At 44.3% G+C, this 21,943-nt stretch overlaps 1 protein-coding gene across 3 annotated transcripts; it reads left to right on the forward strand.

The window, feature by feature from the left end:
- Window positions 1–229: 229 nt before the first annotated feature.
- Window positions 230–14,022, forward strand: Prok2 (prokineticin 2). 3 transcript variants are annotated; one of them, XM_057785873.1, is made up of 4 exons: window positions 230–417; window positions 3,634–3,759; window positions 11,906–11,968; window positions 13,918–14,022. In XM_057785873.1, the coding sequence occupies exons 1-4, from the start codon at window positions 325–327 to the stop codon at window positions 14,020–14,022; spliced, it is 387 nt and encodes a 128-aa protein (XP_057641856.1). In that variant the 5' UTR covers window positions 230–324. The 3 variants fall into 3 exon arrangements, with proteins under 3 accessions (XP_057641856.1, XP_057641866.1, XP_057641874.1); XM_057785883.1 differs by lacking the exon at window positions 11,906–11,968; XM_057785891.1 differs by lacking the exons at window positions 3,634–3,759; window positions 11,906–11,968.
- Window positions 14,023–21,943: the final 7,921 nt, after the last annotated feature.

The raw sequence follows: 21,943 nt of genomic DNA on the forward strand, positions 1-21,943 counted from the left end.
GAGCTCTGGAAAGCAGGACAGCGAAGGAGGAGGGTTTTAGAGAATACAAAAGCAACAGGAAGGGTGGCTAAGGCTGCGGCGCTCCGCCGGGGGCTCTGCCCGCGTGGCGCCTGTGCCCGTGGGGCGCGGGGGCACGTGCGCGTGTGCGCGTGGGGCGCGGGGTGTGTGCCCGCGCCGTGCCCCCCGCGTGCTGCCGGGCGTGAGTCACCGCGGGGCTCGCCTTTATAACTGCCGCCAGGCTCGCGGCTCGGCAGAGCAGCCCGGCCACGCGTCCCCAACGTCCCCGATCGCGTGCCCCAACCGCCACCGTGTACCCGGGACGCCATGGGGGGCCCGTGCTGTGCCCCGATACTGCTACTACTGCTGCTGTCGCCGCTGCTCACGCCGCCCGCCGGGGATGCCGCGGTCATCACCGGGGTAAGCTGCCCGCGCACCTGTCGCTCCGGATCGCCCCGGGACACCAGGCCCGGGGTGTGTAGGCACTGGTTAGGGTGTGCCCGGTGTGACATTCTCCTGGATTTCCCTTTGGCCACTTGGGAACGTATCTTGCTCCCAAGGCAGGGAACAGCCAGGCGCACTAAGGAATCAAACTGCCTTCCACACCTCTCCCTCCCGCACCTTGGGTTTGGTCTGCTGTTCTATTTAGTAGCGCCAAGAAGTTTCTCCCCCCACCCCCACTGTGAGAAAGTTCTTTTCCAGGGGTTGGAAATTCTCAACCCCAAAATCTGATCGCCTTTCCTTAAATTGCAAAAGAGCAAGACATGCACCTCAAATTCCACAGCTCCCGGGTGGGCCTTACCCTGTGAAGTACCTTGGGTCGCGGCCATGTGTGAGCTTTGGAAAGCAACTGTGGGCTCTTTTACTGGATTGCCGGCAGCTGCTCTTTTATTTTTAAGTCATTCTTTATTTTTCCCCCTTCTTCGTCCTGAAGTTCCTATTAGATAAACTGTCAAGTTTGATTCCTGATACGTCCCTCCTGGAGCTTAGCGACAGAGCAAGCTGTCACTAGAGACTGTCTTCATCATGTTTAGAAACGGCCCATTCCTTCAACTCTCTTGACTCTTGAGTTTTCTCTTTGTGTCTGAAGAGAGAGTTCACAACACATTTTGGAAGTCTGTATTAATAGTCCATTTCAGAAATCTGTTTTAATAACCCAGCAGAACCCTCGCTGTTGTTTCACTCATTAAAGAAAAAAAAGTTGTTAGCATATTTATTTAAATAATTTTAATATCTAAGAACACATTTGATGTTAATATAGATGTGTTTAAAACGATGACGTACAGGTAGTAAAATAACATGTCGTTTTAAAAAAGGGTCATCATGTTGAATAAATGAAGATGGGTTTCTCTGTGTTTCTCAGGGTACAGATTGCATTCTGAAAGCTCTGGGGTTATGACAGCATTGAGTTATGCCCCGTAGATATTTGATTTTATGCCTTGTGTTATTTATTAGAGCCGAGATTGTTAAAGCCATTTCTAAAACTTCATCAGTAGCCAGTTGGTGTGTGTGTGTGAACAAAAGTCTCTACGGGGTCTTTGTAACACATGCGAATGGAAACATGATTGGGTGGGTTTTTCCCTCCTTCCCCTGCTGGTTCATTCTAAGTGTTTCCTAATCCTCTAAGCCCCCAGGTTCCTGGGCAGTGCAAGTGTTGCCCGGTTCCATTCACAGGACACTGCTTGCATGGCTCCGCAATGGGTTAAGGAGAATAAAGGGTACCAGGAAACAGCTGTCTAATTAAAAAGATATAAACTTAGGCAATTCTCTGTAAATTTCCAACTGAAGCTTTTTGTTATGAAACGAAATTTTATCTCATTTCATGTTTACATGCTGGTGGGGTTCGGGGGTGGGGGTGGTACAGTCATGTGGACTCTTGTTTTTTTGTTGTTAATTCAATGTTATGAAAAGAGTATTGGAAAAACTTCTCTAAAGCAACATGGCAATAGAGCGTAGTTGGGTTCCCCTGACAAAAACCATCTGGACTCAAATAAAAAAGTCAGTGATTTCTCTAGAGAAAATGTATACAGGGTGATAAGCATCTAAGAGATTGATTGAATTTTAAAAGAATTTTCTGGATTTTTTTATGGTCTTAGAAAAAGAGCTGCTGGGGTTTCAGAATGTAGAGTCCTTTACTACACATACACGTGTGTGCGCACACACAGTCTTTGAATTGATATCTTCATATAGATGCAGTAAAACCATACTGCAGAAGATTGTGGAGTAGATCTAACACTTAAGGACATGATGGTCATGTTTGCATGATTTCTGGTGTCCAGACAAAAATCCAAAGGTGAGAATGTATAAACATCATCCTATAATAAAAGAACAAAACTCACCCAAAGTTGAATAAGCCACTACTTACTTTGAACAACAGATTGCTAGACGTTGCTGAAACAAAATATCACTTTGCTGTTGCCGTCTCTAAGAAAGAGCCATAGTTCTTAGGATACATTTTCATGCAAATAAATTTGGGCTCCATTTCTCTACTGCCACATGGGAAGTCCTCCACACTGATTCTTTGGCTGTGTGCACTTGTAGTTTGTGCATGCTGGGTGTGTACTTTGAGAAATTACCGCTGCTAATTGCCTCTGCTGCCCTGTGCCTGTCTCACCTAAAGGACTTTTGTGACTGGTTCAACTGAGTTTCTGATGTACGCATCAGCTGATTCTAAGCAGTCAGTTCCTTTCTGCATGTCATTCACTTATAAGACTACTGGGATGGGGCAAAAGTCTTGGTCTGTCCCTTCCCACCCTTGAAGAGTTCTTATTTTGAAAGAGGAAATGGTGAAAATCAGGGTAAACCAGGCAAGCAGCACCCAGTCTCACAAAGCACACTTCTAAACGTCCCATCTGTGCCTTTACAGGTCTGCGGCGGTTTGTGCCAGATTCGGAGACTGCATCCCTGTCTTTTTTAAAACTAGGCCCCATATAGTCAGCAGTTTATAGTCATAAAATCTTGTGATTTGATTTGTGCGGTTCCAAATGGCTGTGTATAGTGCGGGGCTAGCAGAAGCACATCCTTTAAGTTCAGCCATAAAGCACCAGAAGAAGAGAGCCGATGTGTTGTCCCCCTCCCGTCCTCCTTGCTTCTTAATCCTGGCTTTCATCATACCGGAGCTCTTTAGTCCATGGAGACATTCTGATCAATGTGATTGTAGGTGTATACAAGCAAATGGAGCTTATGGTTCCAGTTTATTAAAGATCACTGTGTTGGGATACTTTTATGTGTGTGTAGGCATACATGTTGGGTGAGGTGTTCACATGTATGGGCATGTGTGTGGAAGCCAGACATTAAGTACAGATGCTGTCCTCCGGTGCTATCCACCTTATTTTTTTGAAACGCAGTTTCTCACGTGGCTTAAAATGCCCTGATTTGGCTAGACTGGTTGACCACCAAGCCCCAAAGATTAGCCTGCTCCATCTTCCCAGAGCTGGGATTGCAAGCACAAGCCACCATGTCTGGCTTTTCTGGTGGGTTCTAAGGATTGAACTCGTGTCCTCATGTGTGTGTTGCAAGTACTTTACTGGCTGGGCATTTGGATATTTAAAGGGGATTTTCCCTGCTAATTTTAGAATTCCTGAGCCTGAGCCTTTCCCGCTCTCTATATTTATCTGTTGGTTTATTTCGTTTCAGGCTTGCGACAAAGACTCACAGTGTGGAGGAGGCATGTGCTGCGCTGTCAGTATCTGGGTTAAGAGCATAAGGATCTGCACACCCATGGGCCAAGTGGGAGACACCTGCCACCCTCTGACTCGGAAAGTTAGTGTCTGCACTGGGACTTCTGGTATACCTTCCTGATGAGCAAGGCCTATGTGATGGAAGTCTTGGGTAGTTCACTTGAAACTGGAAGTCACAGAACAGTACAGGGGGGAGGGGCACCCATTTCTTCCCTTTTTTCCCCCTTGCATCCCAATCATCATTTCTATACCATTGCTCTCCTGACATTAAAAATAACCCATCAACTTAATTCCTAACATGTGGACGTATTTAGGTTTATAACGAACAAAACAGAAATTTTACTGGAACATACTTGGTAAAATCAAAGTAAATCATTCTTGAAAAGACTTCATGCTTGACCAGCTGGTGGAGAAGGAGTCAGTCAACTTTGCGGGTTTTGTTTGTTGTGTTTTATTTTGAGACCATCACCAATAACTAACTCACACTTATATCTTAAAAGTTGTATTTTGTTGGTTTTTGAGACAGCTTCTCATGTAGTCTAGGCTGGCCTTGAACTCCTGATTCTCTTTCTTCCAAGTATGGAGCTTATAGGCATGTGTGTACCACAGTGCTCAGTTAAAGCTTTGTATTTTATGAATAACTTTGGAGATCTGTGACATTTAATTTTCTAATATGATTGCAGAGCAGCTCAATGTCATGGTAACCTAAAGAACTTTGGAAAGGGTATGGACCCTGAAAGGCAAGGTCACAGGCCTTCAGGGTCAAGTCCGATAGAGCTTAGACTCTGTGTCCCTAGGAATAGCAGATTCTCCACCTGGAGAGCCAGTGGGTTTCTATAGCATCAGGATGTAGGTAGGGGAGATGGAAGGTGACCAGACAGTGAGTAGAACTGTGTCCTTGTCTAGCACATGGGAAAAAAAATTTAAACACAGTTTAGCATCAGGCAAGTGTTCAGGTTGATAAGTGGCAGCCCCTTCCTGCTATCTCTCTTCATCCTCATTCTTCCCATCAGACAAATCTGATCCAGAGGCAATGGTCCAGGGCAAGTGGCTTCCTGGAGGAAGATTCTACATTCCTTTAAAGAAAATGCAGCATATTTTCAAATCAAACAGAATTCTGTCTCCCCCCACCCCATACATCTTTGGGTTTGAAGCTATTATAGAAATCACCATCTTCCCTGTGACTCCGACTGTCCCAGATAACTTTGGTAGCCTGTCGCTCAGGTGCAGCTCAATGTGAGGACCCCCACATTTGGTTGCCGTGGGGCCTGTCTGAAGATTGTTCTCGTGGCCAGCTGTGCTGTGGTTGGCTGCCTTGGGAAATGCTTCCTGTTGCATGAGCCCTTCTTCCTGTGGTTTGACCCTGCAAGATTTCACTCATTTTTTAAACATGACACACACCTTTTGTTCCTGGGTATTTACTGTTAGTCATGGGTCTAAACACCAGGCTTCCCAGGAGCAAGTGAGGCTAGCTCAGTTGCTTTCGGTACTGAATCCTTTTTTTTTCCTTACTCCTAGCAAGTCCTCTCTTATGTACTGAAGCCATTTTCTCTAAGTAGCTTCCTTTGTTTTTCTGCTCTGAGAATCATGTATAGAAAGCATACCTGAAAAAATAAAAAGTGACCTTTCTCGTGTTGACAGTAAGTACTTTAGATGTACGTATGACACTCTCACCCAACATCCCACACCTGTTGCTGCACATTTGTCTTTGCCATGCATGCTACACAGCATTAAACCCAACTGGGGTCACACAGACTAGCCTGCGAGCATACAGAGAGCAACCCTTCTTTCTGTCTCTCTGACAAAGATTACTCCATTCCTCTACCCAAGGGAAATTAGTTGTGGTCATTTGAGCATTTTTTACTAACTGAAAGCCAAATGGCAGAGACAAGATGCCCACCAGGATAGTCCAGGTTTGTGATTTGTGCCTTATATGTATACATGTGCATGTGTATGTGTGTGTGTGCACATGTTCTGTGTTTGCCTATGGATGCCAGACATTGCTGCTGGGTGTCTTCCTCACTCAGTGCCTGGCTTTTATTCAAAATGTTGAGGATCTGAACTCAGGTCCTTTTGCTTGCTTGGCAAGCAGTTCATACTCTGAGCCATTTCCCCAGGTCCTGTCGTTTGTGTTTGTTTGTTTGTTTGTTTAAGAAAACATAAGCAGGGTGGCAGTGGCACACGCCTCTAATTCCGGTACTTGGGAGGCAGAGGCAGGAGGATGTCTGAGTTGAGGATAGCCTGGCTTACTAGGACAGCCAAGGCTACACAAAGAAACCCTGTCTAGAAAAACAAAGCAGAACAAACACCCCAAATCCAAAAATCAAAAGAAAAGAAAGCATTTCATTGGGGTTACAGGTTCAGAGGGTTGGAGTTCATGATTGCAGAGCAAAGGCAGGACAGCAGGAACAGCTGAGAGCTCAGAGCTTGAACCATAGAAACAGGAGACTAAGTGTTCAAATGCTCCAACCTGTAGGGTTCATTCTCAGTCAAACCATCATAACCAGCTTCATTCTGGGATCAACAGAGTGACCCCAGTTCCCACTCCTTCCCCTCCTCCTGTTCCCCCTACCCCACTCCCATCCACTCCTCAGAGAGGGTGAGGCCTCCCATGGGAAGTCAACAAAGTCTGGCACAGCACTTTGAGGCAGGGCCAAGCCCCGCCCCCTCCATCCCCCAGTATCTAGGCTGAACAAGGTATTCCTCCTTAGAGAATGGGCTCCAAAAAGCAAGTTCAAGCACTAGGAATAAATCCTGGTCTCACTGTCAGTGACTCCACAGACTTCCCAAGCCACACAACTGTCACCCACATTCAGAGGGCCTTGTTTGGTCCTATGAAGGTCTCCCCCCACCCTGCTGTCAGTCTGGAGTCAGTGAGCTCAGGTCAGGTGTTTCTGTGGGCATCCTCATCATGGTCTCTACCCCTTTGCTCATATTATCGCTCCTCCCTCTCTATGATTGGACTCTGGGAACTCATCCCAGTGCTCCACTGGATGTGGCTCTCTGCATCTGCTTCCGTCAGTTGATGGACAGGTCTATGGTGACAATTAAGGTAGTCATCAATCTAATTACAGAGGAAGGCCAGTTCAGGCCCCTTTTCTACTATTGCTTAGGGTCTTAGCTGGGGTCATCCTTGTGAATTCATGGGGCTCCACAATGTCTCCCTCAGTGAAGATATCTCTTTCCTTGCTCTTCCTCTCTGTCCTTCCCCCATCTTGACCTTCCAGTTCCCTCCTCCTTTCTTTTTCCCTTCCACCCTCCCCTCCTGCCCTCCCTTATCCCCAACCCCATGCTCCAAATTTACTCAGGAGATCTTGTCTAATTCCCCTTCCCAGCGTGATCCAGTATGTCTCTCTTAGGGTTCTCCTTGTTACCTAGCTTCTCTGGAGCTGTGTTGTCCTATACTTTAAACAACTTAGCTATACTATGTTACGGTGACATACTTCTGTGGTTATCTATGTTTAGGGTTCTAAATGCTTCTTGTACCTGAATGTCCTTGTCTTTCCCAAAATTTGGGGAGTTTTCTGCTGTTATCTTAGTGAGGAGGTTTTTCATGGCCCCAGTCTGTAGCTCTTCTTTCCCATGTGCCAGTAATCTGAATAGTTGATTTTTAAGGGTATCCCAAAGCTCTTGCATATTCTTTCTCTCCCTGTCACCTTCCCTCCCCTCCCCTCTGCTTCTCTCTCTCTCTCTCTCTCTCTCTCTCTATATATATATATATATATATATATATATATATATATATATATATCACCATATGTATACTTGGATATATATGTATTATATGTATATTCTATATACACACATGTATACAGAGACATATATATTATATATATATAATATATATATATATTATATATATATATATTTGGATTGTTAGTGTCAGATCCAAATGATCTGTCTTTAACGTCTGTCATTTTTTCTTCTTCTTGGCCTAACGTTGCTGAGGCAGCCAAGTAATGATTCTTTATCTGACCCATAGAGCGCCTTGTTTCCTCCGTTGACTCCTGTCAGTTCTCCTCGAGATCCTGTGTTGGCCTTCCTTAATTCACTTGACTGCCTGTGTTTTTTCATTAACCTTACATGTCTGTTGACAATGGCTTATCTTCTGGGATGGATATATTTTGTGACATCATGTGACAGGTGGCTCCTTAGTGGCTTTCTCTTGAAAGTATGTCTTGGGAGGTCTCAGTCCTGGATTTTGACTGATCTGAGGCGCGGGTTCTCTCATTCCTATGATCATTTCCCAGGCTGATCTCCCACTAAGGTTCCTCCTCCTCACAAGACCCCAGTGAGGCACAGCTAAAATTAGAAGGAAGCTGGCTGAGTGGGCAGGGCAGGGCAGGGCCGGGACAGGGACTCCTTTGCTATTTTATATTTAAAAAGCAACTGAGTCTTGTTTCCACGACTTGACTTGAAGTCCATACTTGCTGTAATGCCAGTTCTGAAAAGGGGTGCGTCTATCTTCTCCCTACCCCCCACTTTGGGCCCTGCAGTTTGTCTTCGTGGCAGGTCAAATAAAGAAACCTCTAAATGACTAGGGCTTTATAATAAAACCAAGTGATAAGCTGACAGAAGTGCTCAAAAACAAGATTTTATGTCATGTCTGAGGTGTCTACATGAAATACATTTCTAAAACTCAAATTTTATGACATTTTATAGCCTTTTCTCCAATCCCGGAAAATTTAAAAGGTCATTTTGATGACCTATTTCCAGGGTCAGTGCTGAAGTTGGTCATCTTGGTGAAGATAAAATTAATGTATTCTAGAAAAATGTAGTTCTACTAGAATGTTCTCAGCGACATTCTCCCCAAGAGAAGTAAAGGAAAATGTTTTCATAAATGTGCCCTGGTGAGCACTGCAGTACAGTTTTCATTTCTACGCAAGCTCAATGATGGTTTCTTAGTAAACTGTAAAAATACAGATCCTTTATGGGAAATTCTTTCTCCTGTTTCAGGGTGGCCTAGTCAGCAGCCCCCAAGTCTGACTTTTGAATGCCTAGAACAGTAGCTGAGAAGAAGCGAAAGCGGCAGGGGGAGACAGGCAGTTCTGGGGGCTGCCCCTCATTCTGTCTCGAGCACTTGTGGATTTACAGTTGGCTTTAACTATCGTTTTTAAAGTTCAGAGGTTTTTATTTTATATTTGATAATTCAAAGTGAAATAAAACAGTGGGACTTGATTGCAGATGGCTATAATCTCATCACTTGGGACCCTGAAGCAAGTGGAATCCAGGTTCAAGGCCAGCCTGGATTAGGGAGTGAGTCCCTAGGGCAGTAGCTCAGGGTTAGAGTGAGTACCAAGGACCTGGGTTCAATCCCAAGCACCACCAGAAGCCAAATAAACAAAGAAGAAAAGACTCCAAGACATTAGTTTACCTGGAGAAAGCATATTTCATGGGCAACAATGTTTTAACTTGTATTTATTTTTTTTAACACTTTGAGCAACTCATGAAATCATGTCTTTAGAAAATAGTTATAAAATCACACTATTTTAATTTATATTAATAGTTACACTGTGGTTTTTACTAGATTGTGGTTTTCATAATTTAAAGGAAGATTTTTATGCCAGGTTTTCTATTCCATTTGATGAATATAATTAATACTTGAATTTTTTTTACTGTTTTATTTTTTAATTTTTTTTAATTTAAAAAGGTGTTCTGATCTCATTTTGTTTGTTCCACCCTCCGGTTTGTTTGTGCTAGAGCTGGACATAGAGCCTTGCCCACGCTAGGCAAGTGCTTTCCCACTGAGCTGCATACCCAGCTCCAGTCCAGTTTGTATGTTTGTCTCTATTATGTTTGCATAGGGGTGTGTGCGTATGCATGTGCGTATGCATGTGTGTGTGTGTGCACGTGTTGAGGACAGGGGTCGATGTTGTCTTCCTCATTAAATTTACACCTCACTTTTTGAGACAAGGTATTTCATTGCATCTGGGGCTCATGGTTTAGGTAGACTGACTGGCTTATGTTTGCCAGTCATCCGGCTGTCTCCAGCTCTTCAGCACTGGGACTTCAGATCCACACTGTGCCTGGCTTTCATGCGGATGCTCAGATGAGAATTCATCAGGTCCTCATGCTTGCACGACAAGCACTTATCTGACTGAGCCATTTCCCCACCGCCAACCACTTTTATATACATATTTAAAAAAAAATTTTCTTCTTTCCTTTTCTTTTCTTTTCCCTCTCTCTCCCTTTCTCTATTTCTCTTTCATGTTTCAACAACCTCTCACTATGTAGAATTTATAACCTTCTACTTCCTGAATATTGAGATGGCAGCACAGGTGTGTACCACCACAGCCGGATACAATTTTTTTTTTTTAAATTTCACTTTAAAACTTGGCCTGTACAATTACCCTTTACTGAAAGAAAAAAAAGATGGTTAGAGAGAACATAATGTGTGATTTCCTCATTCTTCCTACTGTGGGCAGCGAGAGGTGCAGGGACCTCTGGGAGCAGCATCAGAACTGTGGCTGCAGGCTCAGTTGACAGTGTCACCAGACAGAACACAGTGTCACCAGACAGAACATACTGCATGCAGTTTTCTCGGGGTTCTCAACCTTCACCCTATACCTAGTTCCTCCAGATGGTGGCATCTTCCAAAACTGGAGGACAACTCAGCAATAGCCAGGACAGACAGCAGTTCCATCACTACAGAGTCATTTCCCTCCCTCCCTCTCTTTTTTACTTCCTACCCCCCCCCCCAAGTGTGCATGTACGTGTGTGTGTTACTGGAGATTGAAGGCAGGATCTCACCCCTTAGGCAAGCACTCTGTCCCTGAGCTATAAACTCAGCCTCACATTTATTTTTTTACTTTGAGATAGGGTCTCCCTATGTGGTCCAAGCTGGTCTTGAACTCACCATCTTCTTGCCTCAGTCCCCTGTAGGATTTTATAGGTCTATGCTTCAGTTTTCCCTTTAAAAGTACCACAAGCAAGTAAGAAGCATGCTCTGTGTTGGCGAGTTTAGAATTTACTGTTTGGAATTGTGGGCTGTAAGAAGTTGGTGTCCCGCTGATTCTGAAGCAAGCGACCAGGTTTGGAACTAGTGGTTAGAATGTGGATCGATGCAAATGTTTCATCACCCCATGGATACCCCATGGATTGATTTGTTTTCTGAAACGTCTGAACCTAGAAGTGAATGGGCCCAGGGTGAAGCAAGCAAGAGTCTGCTGTCTGGGTGGTTTCAGGGCTCATGCTGTTCGCCACGAGAGACTCCCAAATGAAAAGGGGGAAAGAAGATTGCTGTGAGCTTGAACTGCTTAGAAATGATGTGTAGAAGGAAAAACGCAGATTGGGTCTTGGTTTGTGAGATAAAAAGCAAACACCAGCATGAGGATCCTGAAGCTCATAGGAGCAGGTCTGGATTGATGTTCCTGCAAAAGACCTTTCCATTCTGGTCCATTGTTGTCGCCTTCAGTACCTAGAATAGGGGCTGGAGATAGCGGGTAGCCTATCAACTTGAAACATGCTTGTTGGGTCCTGTGTATAACCCTGTGATGGGGTGATTATTTTAGACTTGTATGGGACAAGCACAGTTCCTTGAACATAGATGCTGGCTGCTAGTTATCAGCTTCAGTGCTATGTACATCTTGAGCTAGCTCACTGTTCACTGAGAGGGCTATCCTGAAGGTTTAGGAGTTTAGCAACGTTTCCAGCACCTGCACACACACACGTGCACACACACACACACACCCCAACTCCAGCTGTGTCAGACATAACTGACTGGGTATTGCTGTATGGACAGAACCATCCCTGGTAACTGAGAGCCACTGGTCCATATTTTTTTTGCTAAGGTTTGGCTTGGAGAAGTCTTGCAAAATCTTAGAGTCAAAATGGACTGCAAAGGTCACTGATGGTCACATCCCACACTGCCCAGTGATCATTGTCTAAAGCTAGCCCAGATGTACCCAGCTGTTGGATGTGTTCTGGGTGGTAGCCCCTCCCCCCCAAGCTACCTCTGCCTTAGCCCAGCAGCCTTGACTCACACAGTGGCAGAACCATTCTGAGCATACCATCTGCCTGAGCCCTACAGGCAGCGTGGCTGTGGCTGTGTATAGATGCCACGTTTAGCCCCTTGGAAATAACCAGTCATCATAAATGCAAAAGGTCCCTAGGGAGCCTGGCTGTGTGTCCTACTCTGCCTGGTGAGCCTACCACAAGCCCTGCCCTCTGTTGCTTCTCTCATTTCCCTTTGTGTTTATTGATGTCAGTCATCTCCCTGACCCATCCAGCGCCATGTTGCAAATGGAAGGCAGGAAAGAAGAAGGGCGAAGAGAAGAAAAAAGAAAAAGGAGGTAAGAAGAATGAGAGCGAGAGAGTGAGAGAGCGTGGCCTCACCCAGGAATACATCCAGGACTCCTGGCTTTTACTTTGTACATGAGCATTGGGTTTGCCCTCTCACTCAGGTCAGCCCAGGAGTAGGGTCAGAATGGTTCTACCACTGTCTGAAGACAGCCTTTTGCCTTTAAAAAAATCTATAAAGAAATATATCCTGAAAACATCTGTGTAATTGGTGTGGGTGGCTTCTTTTGATAGGATAGACCAGAAGTACACAGAATGACAGCTAATGAAACATTTGAAGCTGGAAACAGCGTTCACATTCTCTGCCAGTCTCTCTCTCTCTCTCTCTCTCTCTCTCTTTCCAGGGTCTTCCCCCAGGCTACTCTCCAATCATGATTCTCCTTTTCAGCATCCTGAGCGCTGCTATTCCAGGACTGAGCCACCTAACCAGGACAGGGTGTTAAATGAGCTAGAGACCCTGTACCTACAGGGTCGGGTGGTTTTCCTAGCTCTTTATTCTAGAACTTTGGAAAGTACACATATTTTGAGTGATAGCTGTCAGTCGGACTGCTCCCATCCAGCACCGCTGGTGGAATGTACAGGGACTGTGGAGGGGCTTTGGGCATGAAGCAGGCCTTCTCCAGAGTCAGACTGAGAGCCTCTGGGTACAGTAGTTCTTCAAATTCAGCTCGCCTTTCCCATGGTTCTCCTCTAGACATCCTCAGTGGTTTAACTCTGGTGATTGTGGGTGAATGTGATGTCCATATTCCTGACTAGCTGTGGATTCATCCATGTGCACTGAATACATGTGGTAGTGCCTAGGCCTTCCTTCTGGAACTTATATAGCAAGACACTATAAAAAGAAAACAAATGAGAGGGGCTAGAATGTGGCTTACTCAGTAACATGCTTGCCACAGAAGCAAGAAGACTTGGGTTCTATCCCCCAAAACCTCAGTACAAAAGCCAAGTGCGGTGGTGAGCTTCTGTAATTCCAGCACTGAGGAGGCAAAGGCAAGTGGATCCTGGGGCTCAATGGCCAGCAAGTCTACTGGAATTGGCCAGTGCCGGTTTTATTAAGAGACCCTGTCTCAATATGGAAGAGTAACTGAGGAAGGAAGGCTTTCAACATCCACCTTTGTCCTCCACATGGATCCTGTATAAATTTTGCATGCACACCCACCCAGATGTCTATATGCACAACACACAGGCAGACAGACAGGCAGACAGCCATACGTGCACACACACGTGCATACACACACAAACGTGCACACACACAGCGCACCAAAATGAGAAAATACAGCAGGCAAACAGGCTTTATATTTCTGGTCCATCTATAGCCAAGCCTTCAGCTCCACACGTGTGAAGGAACTCGGGCTGTTTTCTCATCTGTGTGTGTACTCCCATCTCTCATCTAAAGAACAGGTGTGAGTCTGTATTTGAAATATTCCCACCTTGATGGCAGGGATGGGAAAGACGATGTATACTGTAAGGGGCTGTGTATTGCCTAGTGAGCATTCAGTAACACAGATTAGGATCCAGATAGCTACAAAACGGGCTCATTTGTTTTCATTTTTAATTTTTGTCAGAGTGATGGGCAGATGACTCAGTTGGGAAGAATGCTTGTTTTGCAATCACAAAGACCCTAGATCAAATCCCCATTACGCTCATAAAAAGCCGAGCATGTGACCCAACACTGGAGGTGGGGAGTGGGGTAGAGATGGGTGTACCCCAGGATCTCACTGGCCTACCAGCCTAGTTGAAACAGCAAGCTTATCTGTAAGATACCTTGTCCCAAGAAAATAAATTGGCAGGCTCTGGCCTCGGCCTTCCTGTGCTAGGGGTAAAGCCACACACTTAGATGTATGCACCACACATATACAAACATATCAAACACTAAATAAACCAAAAAGCAGGCAAATTGAAAAATCAAACTTTTCTGACTCGGTTCCTTTTTCCATTGTAGGTTCCATTTTGGGGGCGGAGAATGCATCACACTTGTCCCTGCCTGCCAGGTTTGGCGTGTTTACGGACCTCTTTCAACCGGTTTATCTGTTTGGCCCGGAAGTGATCCCTCTGAAGCAGGAACTTGAAGTGTGAACCTCCCCTGCACAATGTCTGTCAAGTCTCACTTGTGAATGTGTCAAACAAAGAATATGCCAAAAATAAAGCTCTCGCTTCCTCAACTTCCCAAGTCACATTTTAAGGTGACTTTTTTTTTTTTCTTTTCGAAGGAGAGTTTTGATTTTTGGATAGACGTATAAAGGGCACAGCATCCTGGAACGACTTCTCATTTCCCTGTTTATGTTTCGGCTTGACATTTTTTGAATGCCAGTAACAACCATTTTCACAAACAGGAGAGTAAGAGTAGGTATTTTGTTGCAGAAGCTTCGTTTTTGTCCTTTGCAGCCCCTCTGCCCATCCTGCCGAGTGGGACATGCCCTCCCTTCAGAGACGCCGATGGTCCTCACTTTAGCCTAGCGTTCTAAAGTGGGGTCTCTACAGCCCTGGCTTGCTGGTAGACCTACTAAAGAGGCTCAAACAGCTAGCTCTGTTCTCGTTTGGTGGCAAGAGGGTGCATTTGAACCAGACACTCTAGAAGGCTCATTGGGAGCAGAAGTTGAGAGTGCTTCTGGGACTTTTCCTGCACCCATCTAGCCCAGGGGCTTTCAATTGTGCTGTTAAACTGGTAGGAGGGCAAAATTAATGGGACACTGAAGGAAGGTGGTCCGTTTTTCTAGATTTGTTTAAGCAAAAGGCGTTTTCTCCCTAATGGAATATTACATTTCTTTTTTCATTTTTTTTTTTTACTTGATGATCTGTTTTGGTTTTTTTGTTTTGTTTTGTTTTGTTTGTTTTTTATCTTCTTGGAGACATTCTAAGGAATGTCACTTGAGGAGGAAACATTGATTTTCATCTGGCATGACAGGCGTCATCATTTAAAAATCGGTGTTAAGTTATAATTTAAACTTTTATTTGTAATCCAAAGGTCTATTGTAATGGATTTCCTGATATCTTGCCATTTGTACTGGTATCAATATTTCTATGTAAAAAAAAATTCTGTATCAGAATAATGACAATACTGTATATCCTTTGATTTATTTTGATATTATATCCTTATTTTTGTCACGGTTGTCAACAGTTTTTATTACAAGCAGATTTCTATATAGCCCTCATCCTAGAGTGGGCAGACACCCCAAAGCTGGTGAAATCACCATAACACTGCGTGCGTTTTAATTTCACATTCAGGAGAGTTGTGTTTGTGTGAATTTCAAGGTAGCACAGAAATGTATAAATAAACCATGTGTAACTATCAAAATAGGCTTTGGAGAATGAAGGGAAAAGGGACACCCAGAAGTGACTGTTAGCTGGAATGGACCTGCAGGTTTGCCCTGCAAAACCTGATGGAATATATGCATCATGCATGGCGTGCCATGGACTAGGCTTTAATTGCACAGTGGTGCCGATGTGCTCTGGCCTTGAACAGTCCCCTAAATGTTGTCAGTCTGTATTGTGTCACAAATAAACAACATCTGAAACTGTAAGTTGAAGTGACTACACGTTTGCCCACGCCCACCCACCCCCTGCTCCCCAAAGTAGACCCCAGTGCTCCATTTTCTGGTTATTTGTTCAGTTAGGGGTCACACAGATACAGCAGATGTAACTTAGGTCTCGGTCTAACGGGCAGCACAATTGTATGGAATCTTGATAAACTGGTCACCACAGTTTCTCAGAGAAGAGTTTTCCATTTGCTTTACGCCGGAGGAAACATCTTTAGCGAGTCTGTTGAAAACAAAATAATCAACTTGAACAAGGGGAATTATGGGAAAGAAATGGCCACGTCAGCAATGTGGTTAAAGTTATTTCCACATAACATTCAAGACATTTTTCAATAAGTGGCAAAATGTAATTTTAATTTTCACTAAAATTAAAAGCTGCAACCATTCCTTACATAATCTTGTTCAAAAGGCTCAAACCTAAAGGGACAGATGGAGTCTCGGGTGCCCAACCAAGAGGACCAAAATGCCTGGAAAGTAAAGAGCCAAGCTGGGTGCCCATTAGCACTGCAGCCCCAGAGCCTTGGTGTTTGTTCCTTTTATTGTGTCTAGAGCAACACACTGTTTGGAGATTATTTCACTAACTGACATCAAAACCAACACCTTTCAAATCACTGTTTCACAAACCATGTAATTCCACTTCTCAGAAGTTATATTTTTGTAAGTATTGCTATTGTGTGTGAGAGTATGTGTGTTTATATGAGGAAGGGGGAGGGAAGGGGGAGTGTGCAAGGCACACCTGTGGAGGTCGGAGACAACTGTGTGAGTCAGTTCTCTCCCTCCACCTCGATGCATAGGCTCTGGGGATCAAACTCAGGTGCTCAGTTTTGCACGCAAATGCTTTAACAGGCTGGACCACCTCACCAGCCCTCAGGGGTTGTTGAGGACAGTTTTATGGTCTATACCCTGGCAACCGCATCTTCAGCTCCCAAGCTCTTCATGATGTCTAGGATGTCCTAGTCCTGAAACCCCACAACATAAAGCAAGGTAGGGATTTCCAAGTAAAAAAACCAAACACTGGTGTATGTGTGTGTGGGGGGGGAGGGGGGTGTGGGTGTGTAGTGAGTTCTCTCGAGTGCAAGGCAGAAACAGATCTGATGGTGACAGCTAGTAACCAAATTCCAGTGCAGTTTTCATCTCCCCCACTGTCAGCTGAATGTGGAACGTCCCCACACGTGACCACCACTGGAGACGGGGCCGTCGTGAGGTTTTATAGCCTGGCTCCCCGTTGTCTCTGTGTTTCCTCACTCTGGGTGCATTGCGGGCAGCAGCTTCAGACTTGTGCCACCCTGCCTAACCCTCACTGACTGACGGGAGAATCCCCTCACGCTGTGAACCTACATCAACCCTTCCTCCCGCAGTTGCTACTGGTCAGGGTTTTGTCATAACAGCGAGAAGAATAACTAACACAGATTGTCATTCCTAACTGTTTAGCTTTGGATTTGAAAAACAGGTTTTTGTTTGTTGTTTGACCAAAGGAAACATTTGTACCAAAACTACTTTCCCCGCAGCGGGAGGCTCAGGTGCTCGTCAGCATTCCAGTACAGCTCTTAAGGCCCTGCAGTCAGTCAGTCCAGGTACAAACCAAACACAATCCAATCGTCCTCTTCTCTGCTTATTCTGCTATTTCCTGGCTTCTTTCTCCGGGGGATGAAAGACAGATGCTATTTTTAGCTACGACATCAGGACCCTTGCAATGTTTTGCATGCATCACTATAAAAGCTGCTGAAAACCTTTTGTGACCTTTCCATTTTTGCATTGTCGCACATGTCATATAATATTCTTGGAACTGCTATTTCATTGGTTCATTATCTTTCCCCCAATCCATTCCTTTTGCGTTTAACACCTACATCTTCCACTGTGGGAAAAAAAGGTTAACTGACAAATAAAATATGTCTGTCTATGGCAGCCATAGTACTTTGAGTTACACATGTATTGTAAAGTGGCTGGCCTGCCCTAGGTTGCATGTATCTCACCTCATATGCCTGTTCTTTATTGGGAAGACATTGAACATCCATGTAGGGGACATAACACTAACAGCCATCCTCAATCCATACCACAGGTTTCCTTGTTAGCCTTTCTAACGCCGTCCACTGGGTCCTTAAGGGAATCAGTCTTATTCTCTACGCCCACCACAGACACCAGGCTGTTTTCGGTATACACATTCCCCAAAGCTAGAGGTGCTATTAATATATGACTCTCTCTGTTGCAGGCAGGGTCTCACTATGTGTTCCAGGCAGGCCTATCATGTTCCTGCCGCAGCCTCCCAAGTGCCAGGATTACAGGTGTGCTGTTGGCAGAGGTTTCCTGTCCTGCCGTTGCTCTCAAACACACTGAAGCTTATATTAATTACAAACGCTCGGCTGACGCGCAGGCTTATTAAGAACTAGTGCTTACATTTTAAGCTAACCCATATTCCTTATTTACGCTCTGCCACATGGTGGTACCTTTACTAGCATGGCACATTCATCTCCTGATCCCTCGGTGTCTGGCTGGCAACTCCAGACTCCGCCCTTCTTCTTCCCAGCATCCTCCTAGTTTGGTTGTCCTGCCTATACTTCCTGCCTGGCTACTGGCCCATCAGCTTTTTATTACCAATGAGAGCAGGGACTAGAGAGATGGCTCACAGGTTAACAGTATGGACTGCTCTCTCTGTAGGTCCTGAATTCAATTCCCAGCAACCACATGGTGGCTCACATCCATCTGTAATGAGATCTGGTACCCTCTTCTGGCAGGCATGTATTTAGACAGAACACTGTATATATAATAAATCTTTAAAAAAAAGCTGGGCAGTGGTGTTGCATGCCTTTAATCCTAGCACTCAGGAGGACAGAGGCAGGCAGATCTCTGTGAGTTTGAGGTCAGCCTGGTCTACAAGAGCTAGTTCTAGGACAAGCACTAAAACTACAAAGAAACAGAGTCCCAGGATTCAAACCAGCCATCCTTAGTGCTTTGGTGAGCTTTAGGTTCAGTGAGAGATCCTATCTCAAAAAGTAAGGTGGAGAGCAACAGAGGAAGATGCCAGATGTTGGCCCCTGGCCTCCACACTCAAATGCGCATACATATAAACATGTACACACATGCATGCGCACACAGACACAGAAGTATTATAAAGAGTTAAACCTCTCCCTATGGAGGGATACCTTGCTCAGCCTTGATAACAGGGGAGGAAGGGAACAACTTGGCTCCCCAAAGTGGGGGGGGGAGGGGTAACTGGAGTTGGTATGTAAAATAAAAAGTAAGTTTTTAAAGTTAAAAATATGAAAAAAAAAAGCCGGGCAGTGGTTGCGCACACCTTTAATCCCAGCACTCGGGAGGCAGAGGCAGGCGGATCTCTGTGAGTTCGAGCCCAGCCCAGTCTACAAGAGCTAGTTCCAGGACAGGCTCCAAAGCCACAGAAAAACCCTGTCTTGAAAAACAGAAACAAAAACAAAAAAAAAATATGAAAAAAGAGTTAATCCTCAGCAAAATTCAAGGAAATGAAATATATTCACAAAGTATTAGGTACCCACAGCGTGTCACTTGTGAGTCAGAGCTGAAGCAAAGGGCCCAGTGACATTCATCACTGATGAATGACTTAGCCTCTGGGTCACACCGCTAAACAGATTCCCACAGTTGTTTAAATTCATATTTTTATCTTCTTAATTAAAATACAAGGATTTTATGTGTGGGAGGGGGGTTTCCATGGAAGAAACTCAGGCAAACTTGGAGAAAACTGTGTTTTGTTAATTTTGATTTGAGGAGCTGTTGAGGAGTTTCCTGGATTGCATTTCTCTACAGACGAGAGGGCGCTTAGCCTATTATTTAAAACATAACACAATCAGCAAAACTTTATTATGGGAAATTTAAACATAGCTATTCTTTTCTTCCTCTTTCTTTCTTTCTTATTTATTTATTTATTTATTTAGACAGGGTTTCTCTGTGAAACAGTCCTGACTGTCCTGGAACTTGCTTTGTAAACCAGGCTGGCCTCAAACTCACAGACATCACCTGCCTCTACCTCTGTCTCCTGAGTGCTGAGATTAAAGACATGCGCCACCACCGCCCAGCTTACATAGGCATTCTCATTTGCCGAGTACAATCTCTGAGACTTATGTAAAAGTTAAAGGAGAAAACCAACTCCTCGAAGCTGTCCTCTAACTTCCACATGTGTGCCTTGGCATATGTTCTCTTGTGTGTGTGCGTACACACACACACACACACACACACGCAGAGTAATAACAAAATATAAATTTTTACCTTCATAGGAATGATGGAATAAAAGCATTACAGAGCTGTCACCCAGTATCTTATCAAAGCCAACAATTTCAGTGGCAACCTTATTCCATCCCAGACTCTTGTGCCCCACCCCTCCTCCTCATTGTCCTAATGCAAACCAACTTAGCATCTTCTTGAGAATCTTCTTGTCACTATACGCATTATTCTGCTTTCTATTACTGTAATAAAATGTCCCTTGTTAGGTTTCTGTGTGTGCGTGTCTGTGTATGTGTACATATTCTTGTATATGTGTACATGTGTTCATATGGGTGTGTGTGCATGTGTGGGCAGGTGCATGTACACGTATGAGCATGTGTATATGGAGACCAGACATTGCCATCAGGTAGCTTTCCAAAATCATGTTTCACCTTTATTTTTTAAAAATTTATTTTTATACTTAATTATGTGTCTGTGTGTATGTCTGTGTATGGATATTCTGGTGCCCATGGAGGCTGGAGGTGTCAGATACCCCTACAGTTGGAGTCAGTGGGGTTTTTAGCCACCTGATGTAGGTGCTGGGGACTAAACTTGGATCCTTTAGAAGAGTAATCCATACTCTTAATCTCTGAGCCCTCTCTCTAGCTCTTATATTTATTTTTGAGACAAAGTTGCTCACTAAGCCTACTTATTATTATTATTATTTATTATTATTTTATTATTATTATTTGGATAGACTTTCTAGTCAGTGAGCTTTCGGGATTTGCCTGTTTCTTCTAACACACACAGACCACACACACACACACTCATATACACATGCACACACGCATACACACACACATGCACACACACACATGCACACATGCATACACACACACACATACACACACTGGCACTGGGAATCCAAACTTATATCCTCATGCTTGTGTATCAGTCACTTCAATGACTGAACAAGCTCCACAGTCCCTGGTTAGGTTCTTTATAAGGAAAATAAAAAATAAAATAAAGTAATAATACTTACATCAGGTTTTGAAGGCTCTCCTAAGATGCAATACAGCCCGAAAGAGCTCCTCAGAGCTCTACATTTTCTCTGCTTCCCTCCCTGCCTTTCCCCTCCTCTTCAACCCTCTCCCAAGGTCCTCATGCTCCCAATTTACTCAGGAGATCTTGTATTTTTCTTCATGTAGATTAGATCCATGTAAGTCTCTCTTAAGATCCTCATTGTTGGCTAGGTTCTCTGGGATTGTGATTTGTGGGCTGGTTTTCTTTACCTTATGTTTAAAAACCACTTATGAGTGAGTACATGTGATAACTGTCTTTCTGGGTCGGGTCACCTCACTCAAAATGATGTTTTCTAGCTCCATCCATTTGCCTGCAAAATTCAAGATGTCGTTATTTTTTTCCTGCTGTGTAGTACTCCATTGTGTAAATGTACCACATTTTCATTATCTATTCTTCGGTCAAGAGGCATTTAGGCTGTTTCCAGGTTCTGGCTATAACAAACAATGCTGCTATGAACATAGTTGAGCACATGTCCTTGTGGCACGATTGAGTGTCCTTTGGAGATATACCCAAAAGTGGTATTACTGGGTCTTGAGGAAGGTTGTTTCCTAATTTTCTGAGAAATCACCACACTGACATCCAAAGGGGCTGTATCAGCTTGCATTCCCACCAGCAATGCAGGAGTGCTCCCTTTACCCCACAACCTCTCCAGCATAAGTTGTCATCAGTGTTTTTGATCTTGGCCATTCTTACAGGTATAAGATGGAATCTCAGAGTTGTTTTGATTTGCATTTCTCTGATGACTAAGGATGTTGAACATTTCCTTAAGTGTCTTTCAGCAATTTAGATTCCTCTGTTGAGAGTTCTCTGTTTAGGTCTGTACTCCATTTTCTTATTGGATTATGTGATCCTTTGATGACCAATTTCTTGAGATCTTTATACATTTTGGAGCTCAGACCTCTGTCTGATGTGGGTTAGTGAAGATCTTTTTCCCATTCTGTAGGTTGTTGTTTTGGCTTGTTGACCATGTCCTTTGCTTTACAGAAGCTTTTCAGTTTCAAGAGGTCCCATTTATTGTTTCTCTCAGTATTTTTGCTACTAGGGTTGTATTTAGGAAGAGGTCTCCGGTGCTAATTCCACTTGGTTTCTTAAAGGACCCAGGACCATCAGCCCAGGGATGGAACCACTCATATGAGCCCCTCCCCAGCACCAATCACTAGTTAATAAAATTCTCTACAG

Source organism: Chionomys nivalis, chromosome 1 (assembly GCF_950005125.1).
Source record: "Chionomys nivalis chromosome 1, mChiNiv1.1, whole genome shotgun sequence".
Classification (NCBI taxonomy): Eukaryota; Metazoa; Chordata; class Mammalia; order Rodentia; family Cricetidae; genus Chionomys; species Chionomys nivalis.